We start from the raw sequence: 13,316 nt of genomic DNA on the forward strand, positions 1-13,316 counted from the left end.
TTAAACATGAAAATATCTCAACCATCCAAGACGTCATGAACCTGTCGTATAGTTAAAAGTTGTAAAATGTTTGATTTTCAGATGTGATGAACTCGACACTTTGAACTTGGATTCTTTATTTGTTTCCTTTTCAGGCACTAACATTTATTTTCAACAAAAAAAAAAAACGAGCACTTATAATTGGCACAATATAATTTTACAGTAAATACAAAATGCAGGTGAAACAGAACTGACGTCACGTATGAATCTGAATTATACATGAAGGAACGTTTTCATAAAACTAAGTTTAAAAGTTGAAGTTTCCTGGTTCCTGGAGAAACGCTCGATTGGTTCTGTCTGGGTTTGTTAGGATGTTAACTTCGCACTTTTAGACTTGAACACGGCGTCGTTACATCCTTCTCTGTTACGGGCGATTTCAACAGCGAAGAACTGCGCCCTGGTGGCTGAAATGAGAATCACAAGAGGACATTAGTGACGTTAAATCATAACAAACGATAAAAACACAGACTGTAAATAAAGATGACGACGTGAATCCACTTCCTCCAGAAATGAAGTTAAAGTATCTTGGATAGAAACGCTGCCATCTTGTGGTGATGTCATTTACAGTCAGTCTGTGAAGCCTCTAGGTCCCGCCCACACACGCTCTCGACCAATCGTGAGTCAGTCTCAGCTGTCACTCGTGTCGTCCATCTTTATCTACGTCTGTGTTTCCGACAGGAACTCACCGAAGAGGGTGTTTTCCTCGGTGTAATCCTTCTCACAGTCCAGACGCAGCAGAGTCCCGTAGTTGAAATCTTCGATGAGTTCTTCGAACTGGTTACAGAACGGACGCCAGCGCTGCACAAACATCACAACTGAGTTACTGACGACACAATAAACCACCGACACACACTGTTTCACATTGTTGTGTATTACTGTGTGTGTCTGTCAGCATGAAAAGGCAATGTACACAACAAAATACACAACTAAAATAATTGTTTTATCAACTAAACTACAGTAAAAGCTGCAGGTTCCTTCTCTTATTTGAGCGCGACGTCTAAACGCGTCCCCCTCGTGTCACTGACCTCTTTGGCTTCGTTAGATTTCAGGTCGTCTGTTTTCAGAAGTTTAATGTCGAGATCTTTGAACGTTTCTCTGAAGGACGAATAGATACTATCGTCCAGTTTAGTTAGTTTCAGGAACTTTGCATCCACTGATGAAATGAGCTGAAGACACAAGAGACAAGTTTTCATTCCATCTTTTTAAATCACTAATATTTCATTTCATGTAAAAACAAAGAAACGTGAAGAACGAGGTGAGTGAACGGACGATCTTACGTTGAAGTAAACCTCAGCGTGGTTGTACGCCTTCATCGCCCACATGGCCTCGAGCCGCGGCTGCAGAGCAAACACACACAACTCAATTACACTGTTCAACAAAGTACACAACAAATCTATGTAACTGGAAGAATATTTAACAATGAATCAACATGAGGGACACGTGAGGAACATGTGAGAGGCATTGAGAACATGACACGTCAGGGCGTGAGAACACGTGAGGAACATGTGAGGAACACATCAGAACATGTGAGGAACATGTCAGGAACATATGAGGGACGTCAGGGACGAAGAAGACTGACATGAGGGGGACACGTCAGGAACATGTGAGGAACACGTGAGGAACATGTCAGGAACACGTGAGGAACACGTGAGGAACATGTCATTACACATCAGGAACACGTCAGAGCTTCAGCTCTTGGTCCTTGATGTGTGAAACTCGTCACGTGTGATGTTCACAGCTTCGCGTGTGATTCACTGTTTAAAAGTCAGAAATGAAAACTGAAGGTGTACAAACGTAACTTACGTCATTTCCGTAAGCGTCAGCAGGAAGAGACAGAGCGTGAGCTGCAGCCATGGCTCCCCCCACCCCCTGAAAACACACACACACACACACACACACACACATTAACCTGACATGTGTCACCTGGTGAACATGTTAAACACATGATGAGCCACTTGAACATGTGTGTTGTAATAAACATGTTATTCACAGCTCAGTTTCTACACGTGTGCTCCTCTCGGCTAACTAGCATTAGCATCATAAGCTAACTCTCCGGCCTCGTTGAACGGCCCGTGTGTGGTTCTGTTCGGTTCTTTTCTCTCAGGCCAGTTTCACGGACTCGGTTCAAACACGTGACTCGTTAGAAACGCGAAGAACCGACGTGTGAACGGAACTGTTCGGGTTTGAATCCTCACCAGAGAGGACAGCACCTCGTCAGACGCCATCTTCCTCGCACAGAGATCCTCAGAGTCAAGATGGATCCGCGCCCCTGTTCGATGTGTGCGCTCCGACGCGCTGCATGTGTAGCATCATGCTAAACTCACTCAGCTCTTTATAAACATTAGTTTATATATTTCATTATTCTATATTAATATTGAAACTATTTATATTTTACTAACGACATTTCTCTCTTGTATAATTTCACTTCCTTTAACTAATCTGATCCGATTCTATAAACCGAGTGAACCATCTCGCTTTTTCAAAAACTCTCTGCGCTCTTTGACACCACTGTGACGTCACGTATTTAAAGGGCCAGCGTCCGACTCAGAAACGAAAATGTGATATTTTACAAAGTGAAAATTCAAATGATTTTTTTCTTGTCAAACACTGGAATGTTTTTATCGTCATATTAAAAAGTGTCTGGTCACCTGAACAATGATTTATTTTTTGTTTGTACAGCTCATGTTTATGTTTTATTTGATGTCTTACTTTTATTTTCATTTATTTACACATTATTCATTTGAGATATTAGAGTCTGAATAACCAGTGTTTATGTTGATTAAATTTCCATCAATATAAACCATCCCCATGTGATTTCAGTTGTATCGTGTACGATGTGTAGAGAAACTTCAGGAGTCGACTGAGAGGAGATATGAAATCAAAAGAAATCTAAACGGAAGTAGAGGAGGAAACAATACAAACATGATGAGGTCACTTTATATAGACAGATGCATAAGTGGATATAAATAGAAAACAATGTATATTACTTTCTGTGTTGTTATTATTATTATCTGTTATCAGAACATCTTCAGAGCTGCAGTTAAACGTCAGTGACTGTTTGTCTCCTGTAAATGAACAATTATAGATATTTAAATAGCTACAGATGAATAATAATATAATAATCATAATAATCATATAATAATAAATTGTTTTAAAGGTTTTTTTTCAGCTGCAAAGATTCGATCATGTTTCTGAGATATGACGTCACAATAACAGAGGTGATTCTTCTAATGGAGGAGTGGTCACCGAGCAACAGGAAACCCCCCTCCTCCTCCTCCTCCTCCTCCTCCTCCTCCTCTTCATCATCATCATCATCAACCTGGAGGGTGGGGGTCACAGCAGCTCCATCACTAACACCTCCTCCTCCTCTTCCTCCTCCTCCTCCTCCTCATCTCTCCTCCAGCCTGAAAACTGAGATTCCTCCTGCGCTGTTCAGAGGTAAGAAGCGTCCATTTTCCTGCTGAATTATAATAAATATATAGAGAACCAGCCCCGGGAGCGTGTAGCACCGTGTTTAACTGTTTAACCCGGGATTTAACTCGGGATTTAACCCGGGATTTAACCCGGGACTGAAGGGCGGCGGTGTGTGATCGTGAGGCAGCAGACGCACTTGTCTCCTCCGCCTGAGGCCACATGATCCCGCTCCTCCATCACCACGTTGACCGCGTCCTAACGACGACATCACTTCTCCTCCAGCTCCTCCATCAAACTGCACCATCACCACACAGCACACGGTTTGTCCTGCGGGAGCACACAGAATTATATACACACACATATATGTATATATATATAAATATATGGATTCATGCATAAACACGCATCTACAGACACATGATTCTCCAGCTGCGTTATTTTCCTCCTCGTGTTTCTTTATTCGTCATCATTTGAGAAACAGGAGAAGGATTTAAAATGAAAGCTTCTCTGTTCAGTTCATTCTGATGTGAACCAGAACAGCAGCACATCTCCATCTGAACCGGAAGCAGCGACTCGAACCCGGTTTACCAGCTGCTTATTCTATAAACTGTCAGAAAATATGAAACTTTGATCCTTTACAGATCCACAGAGTCCAACATGACGTCAGCCAACATATGAAAGTGAACTGTAAATAATCAAATTTAAGAAGTTTGACGTGTTTTAAAAGAAATTAAAGAAACATAACAATCAATTATCACAACTAGCTGCAGATGAATCTTCCATCAATCAGCTAATTGATGAATCTTTTTAATTCCCACTTCATTTAGATTAAATTCCTTAAGCAGCATCACTGTGGAACTTTACATAATAACAAATCATTAAAAAGTTAATTGACTGCAGGTTCTGACGTAAACTGAATTTCTGAGTTTGGACTCGTTGGTCGGACAAAACATTTAGAGACGTCATCTTTGAGTTTCTAATAATCTGTTCATTGTAAAACTGATCAACAGCTGAAACAATAATGAAAATAATCAATGAATCTCAGTAATTCCATAAAAATGATTGTGTTTTTGTGATGCTGCAGTAAAAAAAAACTCCTGTATGGTTTTGTACATTTAGTCGATCACTTGAGTTAAAACCGTGTGTGTGTGTGTGTGTGTGTGTGTGTGTGTGTGTGTGTGTGTGTGTGTGTGTGTGTGTGTGTGTGTGTGTGTGTGTGGACTAATGGCACACACTCAGCTCGTTGACGTCCTCTCTGGCAGTTAAAAGCTCTCAGAGATAAGACGATGGGACACAGAGCTCTCACTCTGCTGCCGCTCAGATCCTCGTCCTCAGAGACTGAAACAGGCCAAAGTAACTAAGTACATTTACTCACGGACAATAATGAGCTACTTGTACTTGATCTGAGTATTTTCTGCGTCTTCGTATTTCCGCTCCATCACAGTTCAGAGGTGAATATGATATTTTTCTCTCTACATGTGTCTGACAGATAGAGTTTCTCTACAGATGAAGACGTGTGTGAATGAGCATCAGCTCCTGATAACAGCACGTAGCTTCACAGCTGAACACAGACGCTTTAAAGGATTTTACTCTTTTACTCTGCGACAAAAACACAAAGAACAAAGATGAACTTGATTCAAAGCTTTAATATCATTAGCTTCAACGTCTCCACAGATATTTCACTAACATCTAACTTGACCCTGGTGACACCAGAACTCTGTGGTCTTCTGTTCACAGGCGTGTAGAGTTTTGAACCCTAACCCTATGTATGACCGATGTGCTGCGTGTGTGTGACTGGGGGAAAGTGTAAAGTTCTGGTTGACACTAGTAAAACTATTGAAATCGACCATTTTAACCATTTACAGATTTAAATGTTCGAGAAACAACTAAACATGGCTCAGTTCATAAAGAACAACACTCACAGGATGAAACCTCCGACTCTGTTGGTGTTAGAGGAGCTGGATGTTGTTACCTTTGGACTAGGCAGGCCAGTCTATTCTAAGCTAAGCTAAGCTAAGCTAAGCTAAGCTAAGCTAACCGCTGCTGGTTGCATATGAACATCTGACCCTCGGGGAGAAAGACAAGGAGGTGATTGAATGACGGATTATTTAATCTTTTTCCACCTCTGGTAAAAAGAAGAGAGGATCTCAGACGTCTGTTTCCAGAGGAAACATCTGTTTGTTCTGTGCAGATGTTTCATCACAGATCAGGTTGAGCTGAGGGCGAGCGACAGGCCGAGCCTCTCTCTCTGATCTGGGGTCATTCGATCGTTAGAAGCAGACGGAGGAGGAGGTGAAGTGAAGGAGGAGTGAAACCACAGCCCTGTGGAGGACTGATGGGGCGTTGGCCCAGCTGGGCGAGCTGATAAACAGGAGAGAGAGAGGGCGGGAGGGAGGAGGAGGAGGAGGAGGAGGAGGAGGGAGGAGGGAGACGGAGATGAAAGAGAAGCTGGGGGGGGGGTCACAGGAAGGGGGGGTCTCTACTGGTGGAGGATTTCCTGATCCGAGGCTCTGATGTTGTTTAGGTACAAGGTGTATTTCCTGTCTGCAGGACTGCCCCCCCCCCCCTGAGGAGGCTCTGATAACATGAATCTGATTCTCAGTGTTGTTTTACATTCAGTCTCCTTGTCCCCGACTCCCAGAGTCACAGAGGGAGCGACTGTTCTCTGTGCTCCTCTGTGCTCCTCTCTCCTCCTCTGTGCTGCTCTGTGCTCCTCTCTGCTCCTCTGTGCTGCTCTGTGCTCCTCTCTGCTCCTCTGTGCTCCTCTGTGCTCCTCTCTGCTCCTCTGTGCTCCTCTGTGCTCCTCTCTGCTCCTCTGTGCTCCTCTCTGCTCCTCTCTGCTCCTCTGTGCTCCTCTCTGCTCCTCTCTGCTCCTCTCTGCTCCTCTGTGCTCCTCTGTGCTCCTCTGTGCTCCTCTCTGCTCCTCTGTGCTCCTCTGTGCTCCTCTCTGCTCCTCTCTGCTCCTCTGTGCTCCTCTCTCCTCCTCTGTGCTCCTCTGTGCTCCTCTCTGCTCCTCTCTGCTCCTCTGTGCTCCTCTCTGCTCCTCGTGCAGTGAAGTGAAGAACAGCTGACGTCAGGTTCCACCTGAGGATCGATGAACTCATACGACTTCTCATCCTTTCAGATTTCTGTCTCTTCAGCTGGTTGAAGCTGAGCAGGAGAAGGTTCCTCTCCAGACATGCAGAAGGTGAGAAACCCTCTGAAGTGACTCTTCAACTCATGATGATCAGAAACATGACTTTATTATTATGACTGTATTATTATTATTAGAAACTCACTAACTTCATTAGCAGCCTGAACCTAAAACATAAGAAAACACATTTATCTTTTCCAGCTCAGTCACACGTGGTAGAGATTTGTTAGAATACTGCTTTCATACAAAATACAACATTTTAATACTTTCTAGTAACTTTTATGGCGACAAGCTAATGTCAAACAACGAGCTTAGCTTATTCTGTTTTCTGTTATGAGCAGTAAAACGTTAAATACATTTGAAAGTAAACTGTGATAAAAAAGACTTTGTGATATTGTCACTGTTTGTTTCCTCTAATGAAGCTAAAGACACATTATCATGATCTTTGAGTTTAACTAACATGGAACCACAGAACTGAATCCTGAGTAATACGCTGTTTGAGCGCAGGTGGAGGGACGGGGCACCCCGGTCAACCTGCCCTCTTCCAGGGGCCCGAGCACCCCGGGCTCTCCGGCCACAGGCATCATGGTAAACCTGCTGCAACACGCCTGCACCATCTTCACTGTCACTTCACACTAACCTGCTTGTTTGTGGTGTTCAGACCCGGGTGAACGACCAGGTGGTGGGTTACAGGGACCTGGCCGCTCTGCCCAGAGATAAGACCATCCTGCAGGTGGAGAGACCCGACCTCATGACCTACCAGCCGCACCTGAGCTTCTCGCCGCTCGACCCGCCGCGCAGAGAGGTTCGCCAGCAGGATTCATGATCATATTACACACTGTGAACAAAGATGGACGACATGACGGCTCCCTAAACTGAAGCCAGACTGTCTCTGAATTCTGAATTCTAATGGTTGTAATGTGTTTGTGTTCTGCAGCGCTCCCTCTCCCCCCCCCCCTCGTCTCCGACCATGTCTCCTGAGGTGAGAGTCAAACTTCTTCACCAACATGAACATCAGCAGGTTCTTGAGCTGGTGGAGCTGCAGGTTTCACCTCCTGACGCCTGTGACCCACACAAACACTCTGTTCCCTTCAGGAAACATCGACACCATTAACTCTGTGTTTCTGGAGGTCAAAGGTCAAAGGTCACTGTGACCTCACACAACACATCTGTTGACTTGTGAACATCTCATCTTAATAACACATCCAGAGAAGATTCACTGGGATTCACACATGAACTGATTAGATTGGTAATGTTCCCCACAGCACATGAACGTTTGATGACCCATGAATCATCTGACAGGTCATGACCCAGACTTTAAAAAGTGAAATGTCTTCATGTCTTCATGTCTTCATGTCCCCGTCCGGCTGCTGAGTTTCAATCCCGGCTTTGTCTTGATAGAAATGTGACATTTACTGAGAACACAGAGTTTCTGTTGAGAAGCAGCGAGTTCACTGACGACGTCCGTTCAGTTTTCTGTTGTGGAGCCTTTAAAAGTCATGAAATCATCTTCATCAGCGACAGACGAAGATTAATCCTGAGAATCAGATTAAGTTCTGTCTATTGTTAACTATTCCACGGCTCCACCTGCAGGACGCTGTGCGAATTACACCTTAAAAACCTTAAATACGTGATTGTACCATTAAAGAAGTTTGACGTAAACACTGAGGTCCAAGGTCAAATAATGTGTGTGTGTGTGTGTGTGTGTGTGTGTGTGTGTGTGTGTGTGTGTGTGTGTGTCAGGTGAAGGCTCGCAGAGCAGAGAGTGACAGCGGTTCTCCTGGAGGATCCTCGTTGCAGCTCAACACCGGACGGAAGATCAGCGTCAGTCTGCAGCATTTCCACCGACCAGGTGACACACGACACGTCTGTGATTCTCTCTCACAGAGAATCCTGTTTGAATCAGATAATTACAAATAATTACAGTAAAAAGTCTTTGATTTTGTACGTAAATGTTTATTAAGTTGTTGAGGTTCAGTATAATGAAAATGATTAATTGTAATATTGTTAGTAAAATGTATTATTGGTGATTAAATGATTTTATTCTGACACGGACACTTCTGGACTTTTCAGATAATGGAACCAACATCTACATGAAACCTCCGATCTACAAACAGGGTGAGCTCTCCCCCGTGTTAATCACTGTTAATGATGCGTTTCCTGCGGCGTCCTCGCTTGATGTCACTTCCTGTCTTCCTCTCTACAGATGCTGCCAAACCTCTGGAGGGCAGTGGCGTGATTCGCTCGGCCATGTTCCCAGCGGCTCAGCCTCCAGATCCCAACCAGCCGTCCAAGATAGAGACAGAGTACTGGCCCTGCCCGCCATCGCTGGCCGCCATGGGTAACACACACACGCACACACACACGCACCCGCACACACACACACACACACACACGACGCACACACACACCCGCACACACGCACACACACACACACACACACACACACACACACACACACACACACACACGTGGCTGAGATCTGACTCTGAACTCCCACAGAGATCGAGTGGAGGAAGAAGAAGCTGCCGGAGGAAGATGAGTTTGAGGACCTGACAGAAGAAGCCAGGACGCTGCAGGAGCAGGAGCTGGAGAAGGTTTGAGATTTTCCTCTGTAACCTGACACAACTTCTGTTCATCACAATGTCGCTGCATCAGAGAAGCTCCAGGATCTCTGAGCCTCCACGTGTTTCAGGTTGTTTCTGTTCTTGAGGGAATTTCTTCTTCACCCTCGGTACAAACGTTCGGTTTCGCTCACTGAGGAACTGACTCGAGTTTGATGACGTCTCTTTGTGTCTCCGTCCAGATCAAGTCCAACCTGGGTCGTCTGATCCTGAAGGAGGAGAAGGAAAAAGGCCTTAACTTCCGCAGGAAGACACAGTCACTTCCTGACAGAACACACATGCACACCAGTGAGTCTCTGCAGCTCGTTCACGTTTCACTTTGTTCACTTCACCTTGAATCTGCTCTGAAGCTGCTTCTTCGGTTTCACCTGCAGGTTTGTCAGTGAGTGCATCGAAGTCTCCGTCACACTCGGGTTTGACCAGAGTAAGTGTTTGAGTCCACAGAGCTCCAGGTTATAGACCAGACCAGGTCCAGACTAACCAGGTCAGGTCCAGACTAACCAGACCAGGTCCAGACTAACCAGACCAGGTCCAGTCTAACCAGTCCAGGTCCAGTCTAACCAGACCAGGTCCAGTCTAACCAGACCAGGTTCAGACTAACCAGACCAGGTCCAGTCTAACCAGACCAGGTCCAGTCTAACCAGGCCAGGTCCAGTCTAACCAGACCAGGTCCAGTCTAACCAGACCAGGTTCAGTCTAACCAGGTCAGGTCCGGTTCAACCAGACCAGGTTCAGTCTAACCAGGTCAGGTCCAGACTAACGTCAGGTCCAGACTAACCAGGTCAGGTGCAGACTAACCAGACCAGGTTCAGACTAACCAGGTCAGGTTCAGTCTAACCAGACCAGGTCCAGTCTAACCAGACCAGGTGCAGACTAACCAGGTCAGGTTCAGTCTAACCAGACCAGGTTCAGTCTAACCAGGTCAGGTTCAGTCTAACCTGGTCCAGTCAGGTCCATGTCTCAGTTGTGTTGTTGTGAAGACGTCAGCAGGTTTGCGATCAGCTGTGAGTTGTTGTGTTCCAGATGCAGTCAGCAGAGTTTTCCACCGACGGAGACAAAGCAGCTTCAGGTAGGATCCTTCCCACGATCCTCAACACTGAACCTTCAATTTAACAGTTTGAAATTCATATGTGTAATTTTGTCTCAAACAATTTTTTAATGTGTGTTATTTTTTCCTGCATCAACTCAACTTCCTGTCGTTCGTGTTGTTTACAGATGCTCAGGTGAGAATCCCCTGACAAAGTACATGAGCGTGTGCACGAGTGTGTGCACGAGCGTGTGTAATAAAGTCAGAACAAAGCACTTCTTGGTTTCCTCGTGTTGTGTGTCGACGTGTGTTTGTTTAAACAGAAACACTGTGTGTGAGTGTGTGTGATCTTTTCTTTATATTTTGTGTTTGAGCAGAATGGAGACGCTCGCAGAGAGAGGATGGACAGAGGGAACTCTCTGCCCAGTATCCTGGAGCAGAAGGTGAAACTTGAATATAAAATCATATATAATATAGTAGAATAACTTCTGAATAATAATAATAAATAGATAATATAAATAAAGACTGTTCCTCTCTGCTGTTCAGATCTATCCCTATGAAGCTCTGATTGTGACCCACAGAGGGCGCTCTAAGCTGCCGCCAGGAGTCGACCGCACCCGACTGGAGGTGAGTCAGTGACGTGTTCCTAATAAACTGAGCACTTTATAAACTCTTCACTTTATAAACTCTTCACTTATAAACACTTTATAAACTCTTTCTTTATAAACTCTTCACTTTATAAACTCTTCACTTTATCAGTAAAATGTTTGTTTCTATTTTATTTATCAAACATTTGTCTAATAATTAAATTAAACTAATTAAATTATTAATTAAAGCAGCAAACATCACAGAGTTTGTAAATAACAGTGATGTTTCACTCTGTCCCATAATCTCAGATCTTTTCAAACTGAAGGAAAACTCACCCTGATTCTCCTCCTCTTCTCCTTCCTCCTCCACCTCTCCTCCTCCTCTTCTTCTTCCACTTCTCCTTCCTCCTCCTCTTCTCCTTCCTCTTCTCCTCCACCTCTTCTCCTTCTTCTTCCTCTTCTCCTCCTCCTTCCTCTTCTCCTTCCTCGCCTCCTCTTCTCCTCCACCTCTTCTCCTTCCTCTTCCTCCTCCTCCACCTATCCTCCCCTCCTCTCTCCTCATCCTCCTCATCTCCTCCTCCACCTCTCCTCCACCTCTTCTTCTCCTCCACCTCTTCTCCTTTCTCTTCTGACCCCCTCCACCTCTCCTCCTCCTCCTCCTCTCCTCCTCCTCCTCCTCCTCTCCTCCTCCCCCTGTCAGAGGCACCTGTCCTCGGAGGACTTCCTGCGGGTGTTCGAGATGCCGATGGCCGACTTCGACCGTCTCTCCTTGTGGAAACGAAATACACTGAAGAAGAGAGCTTCACTTTTCTAACAGGAAGTGACCTCGTTCCAAAGTAATACTTGATGAAGGTCAGAGGAGGAGGAGCCGGCCGTATCAGCAGATATCCAGAGCCAATCATCACGTCCGTCCGTCTAACTAACCAATCACGACCCTGGGTGTGTGGCGCCCCCCTGAGGATCAGACGGAGATGAACCCTCTACTCTGACTAACCTGATGCACTGACACTCGTTACCTGTGCTGCACTTATAATCACCACTGCTTGCAAATCACTCTCATTATGTGTCCACACACGCCATCATCTTCATCTTCATCATCTTCATCATCTTCATCATCTTCATCATCATCATCACACAGGGGTCTGGTTCCTCAGAGTTTAACCTGCAGACGTCTGTATCGTGTCAGATTAGCATGTTAGCATGTTAGCTCAGGTGTTCTGGTGTCATGAAGCTGGTTACCGAGGCAGCCGACCAATCAGATCTCTGGAAATCATCACTGCTACAGGAGTTCTTCACTGATGATGTCACTTCCTGTCACATTAAAAGCATCACGTGAGCGTCTCTCGAGAACACGCTCAGAACGGAGATCATTCATTGGTCGCCTGTTCTCCTGCGTGTTGTCACATTTCATTTGATTGTGACGTTTTATGAAGAGCGAGAAAGTCCAGACTTTTATTCTGAAACTGAGCTTTGAATCCTGTCACTTCCTGAAACTTATTATTTTCAGGTTTCAACAAAAATACTAAGAACAAATGTTCTTTATGTTTTGTCAACAAAACAACTCGGTCCAGTTTCAGAGAAAACGTTCGATCGATGACAAACAGCTGCTGACCTGACGGTGCGATACTGCCCCCCAGAGGTCATGTGCTGGATTGCAACAACTCTTCCGAGAGCCACAGGAAACACGATGTAGCACGAGAACGTTTCTCAGTGGCTCCTCTCGACCGTGAAGAACAGAAGTTCCCTGACTGGACTGAACGTTTTACAGATGTTCTGTTTGACTCGTTTGTTTTAATCTCGTCAGGAGACGAACGCGTGAACAGTGAAGTGAACAGAACCAGCTCCATGACACCAGGAACCCGAACAGAACCCGACTCTGACGCCAGCTGTTCAATGTCATAAAGTCACATACTCAACATGTAACTTAATTATAAAATATATTTATGACCTGTAGCTTTATTTATTTGATGATTGTAATTTTTACTGCCACACGTGAACTGCTCTTATGTTGAAAATATTACTTTTGGTGTACAGTTGTTTTTTTTATTTAATGAAACGACATCACCTCCCACTTTAACTCGCCGCCGACATTTCACCACTAATCTCATGGCAACATTTTAAAGGAGAACTTCGTGCTAATCAACGTGTTTGTGTTGGATCGTGTGTTCAGGTAGAAAACGTCTCTTTCTTCTGCAGACGCCTTCATAACATTCTGTCTGTTTCAAAGGAATTCAAATAAATCTGAAATAATATCAAACATCTCCTGCTTTTTTTTATCCTTTTCATCACGAGACGTCGGTGACATGTATTTCTCTGCAGCTGCTGATGTTCCACCACAAAGACCCCGTTCACACCCGAGTTCCACATCCGCCCTGAGCTCTGTTCACACCGCACATTAAAAAGACTTGAGATTCATGAGGAACCTTAGAGGTCAGAGGTCGTCAGCTGATCCTTCACGTTGATCTCAGGATGTTTAGGTTTATTCACATGGA

General features: G+C 44.8%; 2 protein-coding genes across 4 annotated transcripts; one reads left to right on the plus strand and one right to left on the minus strand.

Annotated features, from left to right (window-relative positions):
* Positions 1-99: 99 nt before the first annotated feature.
* pbdc1 (polysaccharide biosynthesis domain containing 1) lies at positions 100-2,330 on the minus strand. Its single transcript, XM_035184959.2, has 6 exons — positions 2,235-2,330; positions 1,843-1,908; positions 1,317-1,376; positions 1,065-1,205; positions 726-837; positions 100-443 (listed from the first exon to the last, which is right to left on the minus strand). The coding sequence occupies exons 1-6, from the start codon at positions 2,262-2,264 to the stop codon at positions 346-348; spliced, it is 507 nt and encodes a 168-aa protein (XP_035040850.1). The 5' UTR covers positions 2,265-2,330; the 3' UTR covers positions 100-345.
* Positions 2,331-3,345: 1,015 nt separating this feature from the next.
* Positions 3,346-13,081, plus strand: dmtn (dematin actin binding protein). 3 transcript variants are annotated; one of them, XM_035184947.2, is made up of 16 exons: positions 3,346-3,477; positions 6,578-6,640; positions 7,094-7,174; positions 7,248-7,391; positions 7,524-7,568; positions 8,330-8,438; positions 8,660-8,704; positions 8,793-8,927; positions 9,089-9,183; positions 9,393-9,498; positions 9,585-9,634; positions 10,234-10,279; positions 10,426-10,433; positions 10,615-10,680; positions 10,784-10,864; positions 11,525-13,081. In XM_035184947.2, exons 2-16 carry the CDS (start codon positions 6,632-6,634, stop codon positions 11,636-11,638), a joined length of 1,134 nt encoding a protein of 377 aa, XP_035040838.1. In that variant the 5' UTR covers positions 3,346-3,477; positions 6,578-6,631; the 3' UTR covers positions 11,639-13,081. The 3 variants fall into 3 exon arrangements, with proteins under 3 accessions (XP_035040838.1, XP_035040840.1, XP_035040839.1); XM_035184949.2 differs by lacking the exon at positions 11,525-13,081 and adding an exon at positions 11,134-11,263; XM_035184948.2 differs by lacking the exon at positions 3,346-3,477 and adding an exon at positions 4,678-4,904.
* The last annotated feature ends 235 nt before the right edge of the window (positions 13,082-13,316 follow it).

Source organism: Hippoglossus stenolepis, chromosome 18, assembly GCF_022539355.2.
Source record: "Hippoglossus stenolepis isolate QCI-W04-F060 chromosome 18, HSTE1.2, whole genome shotgun sequence".
NCBI lineage: Eukaryota > Metazoa > Chordata > Actinopteri > Pleuronectiformes > Pleuronectidae > Hippoglossus > Hippoglossus stenolepis.

Coding starts and splice junctions, on each gene's coding strand:
- pbdc1 (XM_035184959.2), bottom strand. CDS start 2,264: ATGGCGTCTGACGAGGTGCTGTCCTCTCTG. Junction 1,909..2,234: donor ACGAGGTGCTGTCCTCTCTG/GTGAGGATTCAA, acceptor GTGTGTTTTCAG/GGGGTGGGGGGAGCCATGGC. Junction 1,377..1,842: donor CTGACGCTTACGGAAATGAC/GTAAGTTACGTT, acceptor TTTGCTCTGCAG/CCGCGGCTCGAGGCCATGTG.
- dmtn (XM_035184947.2), top strand. Junction 7,392..7,523: donor TCGACCCGCCGCGCAGAGAG/GTTCGCCAGCAG, acceptor TGTGTTCTGCAG/CGCTCCCTCTCCCCCCCCCC. Junction 9,635..10,233: donor CACACTCGGGTTTGACCAGA/GTAAGTGTTTGA, acceptor GTTGTGTTCCAG/ATGCAGTCAGCAGAGTTTTC.